The sequence below is a fragment of the Embiotoca jacksoni genome, unplaced genomic scaffold, assembly GCF_022577435.1.
Source record: "Embiotoca jacksoni isolate LCO1_2020_lvr unplaced genomic scaffold, fEmbJac1.0.p SCAF_21, whole genome shotgun sequence".
Taxonomy (NCBI): Eukaryota; Metazoa; Chordata; class Actinopteri; family Embiotocidae; genus Embiotoca; species Embiotoca jacksoni.
In genome coordinates this window covers 790,597-798,096 of record NW_027185352.1, presented here as the reverse complement: position 1 = coordinate 798,096, position 7,500 = coordinate 790,597, and the positions used below count along the sequence as shown (strand labels likewise).

The window sequence follows — 7,500 nt, the reverse complement described above, 5'->3', positions numbered from 1 at the left end:
ATTATCTCTGAGCTGCGAGTCAGCCGCTGCAGCTGCAGTAATGCCGACTCATCACCTGTCAGATTGATCAACTGTCAGATTGATCCCCTGTCAGAATGATCACCTGTCAGATTGATCACCTGTCAGATTGATCCTGTCAGATTGATCACCCGTCAGAATGATCCCCTGTCAGATTGATCCCCTGTCAGATTGATCCCCTGTCAGATTGATCCCCTGTCAGATTGATCACCTGTCAGATTGATCCCCTGTCAGATTGATCACCTGTCAGATTGATCCCCTGTCAGATTGATCCCCTGTCAGATTGATCACCTGTCAGATTGATCCCCTGTCAGATTGATCACCTGTCAGAATGATCACCTGTCAGATTGATCCCCTGCAGGTCTCCCGGTGAAGCAGCCCGACTCACCTGAAGCAGCTCCTGAAGTCTCTCCGGTAGCGTTGGCCGGCGGTGAAGCAGGAGCTGGAGGACTTGGCTCTGCAGATGCAGCGGCCGTCGGCGCTGCGGTACATCTTGGGCTTGTGGAAGGAAGACATCTACAAGACACGTCCAAACAGGTCAACCGGTCGGTTCACCGTTGCTCCACGTTCCCCCGGAACGGAAACAGTTATGGAGGCTGCAGGGTTTCACCAACTAAACACTACGAGAGGGGAAAGAAAATTCATCATTCAAGAAGAGATAGATTCTTTTTAATGATGCAGTCAGCAGACGGTTTCTATCTTCAGAGGAGAGCATCATCATCATCATCATCATCATCATTCATTCATAAACAGATGAAGATCATTCTGATGCTGCAGATAAAAACAGAAATGAAGATCACCCTCACTGTAACACACACACACACACACACACACACACACACACACACACACACACACTCACACACACGCTCTGAGGAAGAGGAGCACAGTTCTCACACAACTACCTCGCACACGGACCCTCCGGTCCTCCGGTCCTCCGACCCTCCGACCGTCCGACCCTCCGACCTTCCGACCCTCCGACCGTCCGACCGTCCGACCCTCCGGACCGTCCGACCCTCCGGTCCTCCGACCCTCCGACCGTCCGACCCTCCGACCTTCCGACCCTCCGGTCCTCCGACCGTCCGACCCTCCGGACCGTCCGACCCTCCGGTCCTCCGACCCTCCGACCGTCCGACCCTCCGACCTTCCGACCCTCCGGTCCTCCGACCGTCCGACCCTCCGGACCCTCCGACCCTCCGGTCCTCCGACCGTCCGACCCTCCGACCCTCCGGACCCTCCGACCCTCCGGTCCTCCGACCGTCCGACCCACCGACAGTCCGACCCTCCGACCTTCCGACCCTCCGACCCTCCGACCTTCCGACCCTCCGACCGTCCGACCCTCCGGACCCTCCGACCCTCCAACCGTCCGACCCTCCGACCCTCCGGACCCTCCGACCCTCCGGTCCTCCGACCGTCCGACCCACCGACAGTCCGACCCTCCGACCTTCCGACCCTCCGACCCTCTGACCTTCCGACCCTCCGACCGTCCGAACCTCCGGACCCTCCGACCCTCCGACCGTCCGACCCTCCGACCCTCCGACCCTCCGACAGTCCGACCGTCCGACCCTCCGACCTTCCAACCCTCCGACCCTCCGACCGTCCGACCCTCCGACCCTCCGACCCTCCGACAGTCCGACCGTCCGACCCTCCGACCTTCCAACCCTCCGACCGTCCGACCCTCCGACAGTCCGACCCTCCGACCCTCCGGTCCTCCGACCCTCCGACCCTCCGACACTCCGACCCTCCGACCCTCCGACACTCCGATCCTCCGGTCCTCCGACCGTCCGGTCCTCCGGTCCTCCGACCGTCCGACCCTCCGGACACTCCGACCCTCCGACAGTCCGACCCTCCGACCTTCCGACCCTCCGGTCCTCCGACCGTCCGGTCCTCCGACCGTCCGACCCTCCGACCGTCCGACCCTCCGGACCCTCCAACCCTCCGACAGTCCGACCCTCCGACCTTCCGACCCTCCGACACTCCGACCCTCCGACCGTCCGACCCTCCTGTCTTCCGACCGTCCGGACCTCCGACCCTCCGACCCTCCGACCGTCCGACCCTCCAGTCTTCCGACCGTCCGACCCTCCGACCTTCCGACCCTCCGACCTTCCGACCTTCCGACCCTCCGACCGTCCGACCCTCCGGACCTTCCGACCCTCCGACCCTCCGACACTCCGACCCTCCGACCGTCCGACCCTCCTGTCTTCCGACCGTCCGGACCTCCGACCCTCCGACCGTCCGACCCTCCAGTCTTCCGACCGTCCGACCCTCCGACCTTCCGACCCTCCGACCCTCCGACCGTCCGACCCTCCGACCCTCCGACAGTCCGACCGTCCGACCCTCCGACCTTCCGACCCTCCGACCGTCCGACCCTCCGACCTTCCGACCCTCCGACCCTCCGACCGTCCGACCCTCCGGACCCTCCGGTCCTCCGACCGTCCGACCCTCCGACCCTCCGACAGTCCGACCCTCCGGACCTCCGACCCTCCGACCGTCCGACCGTCCGACCCTCCGGACCCTCCGACCCTCCGGTCCTCCGACCCTCCGGACCTCCGACCCTCCGACCCTCCGACCCTCCGACACTCCGATCCTCCGGTCCTCCGACCGTCCGGTCCTCCGGTCCTCCGACCGTCCGACCCTCCGACCCTCCGACCGTCCGACCCTCCGGACCCTCCGGTCCTCCGACCGTCCGACCCTCCGACCCTCCGACAGTCCGACCGTCCGACCCTCCGACCTTCCGACCCTCCGACCTTCCGACCCTCCGACCGTCCGACCCTCCGACCTTCCGACCCTCCGACCCTCCGACCGTCCGACCCTCCGACCTTCCGACCCTCCGACCGTCCGACCCTCCGACCCTCCGACCGTCCGACCGTCCGACCCTCCGACCCTCCGACAGTCCGACCGTCCGACCCTCCGACCTTCCGACCCTCCGACCGTCCGACCCTCCGGACCCTCCGACCCTCCGACCGTCCGACCCTCCGACAGTCCGACCGTCCGACCCTCCGGACCCTCCGACCCTCCGGTCCTCCGACAGTCCGACCCTCCGACCGTCCGACCCTCCGGACCCTCCGACCCTGCGGTCCTACGACCCTCCGGTCCTCCGACCCTCCGACCGTCCGACCCTCCGACCTTCCGACCCTCCGGTCCTCCGACCGTCCGACCCTCCGGACCGTCCGACCCTCCGGTCCTCCGACCCTCCGACCGTCCGACCCTCCGACCTTCCGACCCTCCGGTCCTCCGACCGTCCGACCCTCCGGACCCTCCGACCCTCCGGTCCTCCGACCGTCCGACCCTCCGACCCTCCGGACCCTCCGACCCTCCGGTCCTCCGACCGTCCGACCCACCGACAGTCCGACCCTCCGACCTTCCGACCCTCCGACCCTCCGACCTTCCGACCCTCCGACCGTCCGACCCTCCGGACCCTCCGACCCTCCAACCGTCCGACCCTCCGACCCTCCGGACCCTCCGACCCTCCGGTCCTCCGACCGTCCGACCCACCGACAGTCCGACCCTCCGACCTTCCGACCCTCCGACCCTCTGACCTTCCGACCCTCCGACCGTCCGAACCTCCGACCCTCCGACACTCCGACCCTCCGACCGTCCGACCCTCCTGTCTTCCGACCGTCCGGACCTCCGACCCTCCGACCGTCCGACCCTCCAGTCTTCCGACCGTCCGACCCTCCGACCTTCCGACCCTCCGACCCTCCGACCGTCCGACCGTCCGACCCTCCGACCCTCCGACAGTCCGACCGTCCGACCCTCCGACCTTCCGACCCTCCGACCGTCCGACCCTCCGACCTTCCGACCCTCCGACCCTCCGACAGTCCGACCCTCCGGACCTCCGACCCTCCGACCGTCCGACCGTCCGACCCTCCGGACCCTCCGACCCTCCGGACCCTCCGACCCTCCGGTCCTCCGACCCTCCGGACCTCCGACCCTCCGACCCTCCGACACTCCGATCCTCCGGTCCCCCGACCGTCCGGTCCTCCGGTCCTCCGACCGTCCGACCCTCCGACCGTCCGACCCTCCGGACCTCCGACCGTCCGACCCTCCGACCCTCCGACAGTCCGACCGTCCGACCCTCCGACCTTCCGACCCTCCGACCTTCCGACCCTCCGACCGTCCGACCGTCCGACCCTCCGGACCCTCCGACCCTCCGGTCCTCCGACCCTCCGGACCTCCGACCCTCCGGTCCCCCGACCGTCCGGTCCTCCGGTCCTCCGACCGTCCGACCCTCCGGTCCTCCGACCGTCCGACCCTCCGACCCTCCGACAGTCCGACCGTCCGACCCTCCGACCTTCCGACCCTCCGACCTTCCGACCCTCCGACCGTCCGACCCTCCGACCTTCCGACCCTCCGACCCTCCGACCGTCCGACCCTCCGACCTTCCGACCCTCCGACCCTCCGACCCTCCGACCCTCCGGTCCTCCGACCCTCCGGACCTCCGACCCTCCGACCCTCCGACACTCCGATCCTCCGGTCCTCCGACCGTCCGGTCCTCCGGTCCTCCGACCGTCCGACCCTCCGACCCTCCGACCGTCCGACCCTCCGGACCCTCCGGCCCTCCGACCGTCCGACCCTCCGACCCTCCGACAGTCCGACCCTCCGGACCTCCGACCCTCCGACCGTCCGACCGTCCGACCCTCCGGACCCTCCGACCCTCCGGTCCTCCGGTCCTCCGACCGTCCGACCCTCCGGACCCTCCGACCCTCCGACCCTCCGACAGTCCGACCGTCCGACCCTCCGGACCTCCGACCCTCCGACCGTCCGACCGTCCGACCCTCCGGACCCTCCGACCCTCCGGTCCTCCGACCCTCCGACCCTCCGGACCCTCAGACCCTCCGGTCCTCCGACCGTCCGACCCACCGACATCCGACCGTCCGACCCACCGACAGTCCGACCCTCCGACCTTCCGACCCTCCGACCGTCCGAACCTCCGACCCTCCGACACTCCGACCCTCCGACCGTCCGACCCTCCTGTCTTCCGACCGTCCGGACCTCCGACCCTCCGACCGTCCGACCCTCCAGTCCTTCCGACCGTCCGACCCTCCGACCTTCCGACCCTCCGACCCTCCGACCGTCCGACCGTCCGACCCTCCGACCCTCCGACAGTCCGACCGTCCGACCCTCCGACCTTCCGACCCTCCGACCGTCCGACCCTCCGACCTTCCGACCCTCCGACCCTCCGACAGTCCGACCCTCCGGACCTCCGACCCTCCGACCGTCCGACCGTCCGACCCTCCGGACCCTCCGACCCTCCGGACCCTCCGACCCTCCGGTCCTCCGACCCTCCGGACCTCCGACCCTCCGACCCTCCGACACTCCGATCCTCCGGTCCCCCGACCGTCCGGTCCTCCGGTCCTCCGACCGTCCGACCCTCCGACCGTCCGACCCTCCGGACCTCCGACCGTCCGACCCTCCGACCCTCCGACAGTCCGACCGTCCGACCCTCCGACCTTCCGACCCTCCGACCTTCCGACCCTCCGACCGTCCGACCGTCCGACCCTCCGGACCCTCCGACCCTCCGGTCCTCCGACCCTCCGGACCTCCGACCCTCCGGTCCCCCGACCGTCCGGTCCTCCGGTCCTCCGACCGTCCGACCCTCCGGTCCTCCGACCGTCCGACCCTCCGACCCTCCGACAGTCCGACCGTCCGACCCTCCGACCTTCCGACCCTCCGACCTTCCGACCCTCCGACCGTCCGACCCTCCGACCTTCCGACCCTCCGACCCTCCGACCGTCCGACCCTCCGACCTTCCGACCCTCCGACCGTCCGACCCTCCGACCTTCCGACCCTCCGACCGTCCGACCCTCCGGACCCTCCGACCCTCCGACCGTCCGACCCTCCGACCCTCCGACCCTCCGACCGTCCGACCGTCCGACCCTCCGACCCTCCGACAGTCCGACCGTCCGACCCTCCGACCTTCCGACCCTCCGACCGTCCGACCCTCCGGACCCTCCGACCCTCCGACCGTCCGACCCTCCGACAGTCCGACCGTCCGACCCTCCGACCTTCCGACCCTCCGACCTTCCGACCGTCCGACCCTCCGACTTTCCGACCCTCCGACCGTCCGACCCTCCGGACCCTCCGACCCTCCGACCCTCCGACCGTCCGACCCTCCGACCCTCCGACCCTCCGACCGTCCGACCCTCCGACCGTCCGACCCTCCGACCCTCCGACAGTCCGACCCTCCGACCGTCCGACCCTCCGGACCCTCCGACCCTCCGGTCCTCCGACAGTCCGACCCTCCGACCTTCCGACCCTCCGACCCTCCGACCGTCCGACCCTCCGACCCTCCGATAGTCCGACCCTCCGGACCTCCGACCGTCCGACCGTCCGACCCTCCGGACCCTCCGACCCTCCGGTCCTCCGACCCTCCGACCCTCCGACACTCCGACCCTCCGACCCTCCGATCCTCCGGTCCTCCGACCGTCCGGTCCTCCGGTCCTCCGACCCTCCGGACCCTCCGACAGTCCGACCCTCCGACCTTCCGACCCTCCGGTCCTCCGACCGTCCGGTCCTCCGGTCCTCCGACCCTCCGACCGTCCGACCCTCCGGACCCTCCGACCCTCCGACAGTCCGACCCTCCGACCTTCCGACCCTCCGACCCTCCGACACTCCGACCCTCCGACCGTCTGACCCTCCTGTCTTCCGACCGTCCGGACCTCCGACCCTCCGACCCTCCGACCGTCCGACCCTCCAGTCTTCCGACCGTCCGACCCTCCGACCTTCCGACCCTCCGACCCTCCGACCGTCCGACCCTCCGACCGTCCGACCCTCCGGACCCTCCGGTCCTCCGACCGTCCGACCCTCCGACCCTCCGACAGTCCGACCCTCCGGACCTCCGACCCTCCGACCGTCCGACCGTCCGACCCTCCGGACCCTCCGACCCTCCGGTCCTCCGACCCTCCGGACCTCCGACCCTCCGACACTCCGATCCTCCGGTCCTCCGACCGTCCGGTCCTCCGACCCACCGACCCTCCCGGTCCTCCGACCGTCCCGACCCTCCGGACCTCCGACCCTCCGACCCTCCGACACTCCGACCCTCCGACCCGTCCGACCCTCCAGTCTTCCGACCGTCCGGACCCTCCGACCCTCCGGACCCTCCGACCCCTCCGACCCTCCGACCCTCCGACCGTCCGACCCTCCGACCCTCCGACAGTCCGACCCTCCGACCGTCCGACCCTCCGGACCCTCCGACCCTCCGGTCCTCCGACAGTCCGACCCTCCGACCTTCCGACCCTCCGACCCTCCGGACCCGTCCGACCCTCCGACCCTCCCGATAGTCCGACCCTCCGGACCTCCGACCGTCCGACCCTCCGGACCCTCCGACCCTCCGGTCCTCCGACCCTCCGACCCTCCGACACTCCGACCCTCCCGACCCCTCCGATCCTCCGGTCCTCCGACCGTCCGGTCCTCCGGTCCTCCCGACCGTCCGACCCTCCGGACCCTCCGACAGTCCGACCCTCCGACCTTCCGACCCTC

At 69.9% G+C, this 7,500-nt stretch overlaps 1 protein-coding gene across 3 annotated transcripts in view; it reads right to left on the bottom strand.

Annotated features, from left to right (window-relative positions):
* LOC138202401 (SIN3-HDAC complex-associated factor-like) overlaps positions 1-1,245 on the bottom strand; it is an 8,709-nt gene extending 7,464 nt beyond the window's left edge. For 2 of the 3 annotated variants that reach the window (XM_069156339.1, XM_069156337.1), the window contains exons 1-2: positions 924-1,245; positions 407-638 (exon numbers count right to left, since the gene is read on the bottom strand). In XM_069156339.1, coding sequence (XP_069012440.1) covers positions 407-534 — 128 coding nt within the window. In that variant the 5' untranslated portion in view covers positions 535-638; positions 924-1,245. Of the gene's footprint in view, positions 1-406; positions 639-920 lie in introns of all 3 variants that reach the window. The other variant, XM_069156338.1, reaches the window with a different exon arrangement.
* Positions 1,246-7,500: the final 6,255 nt, after the last annotated feature.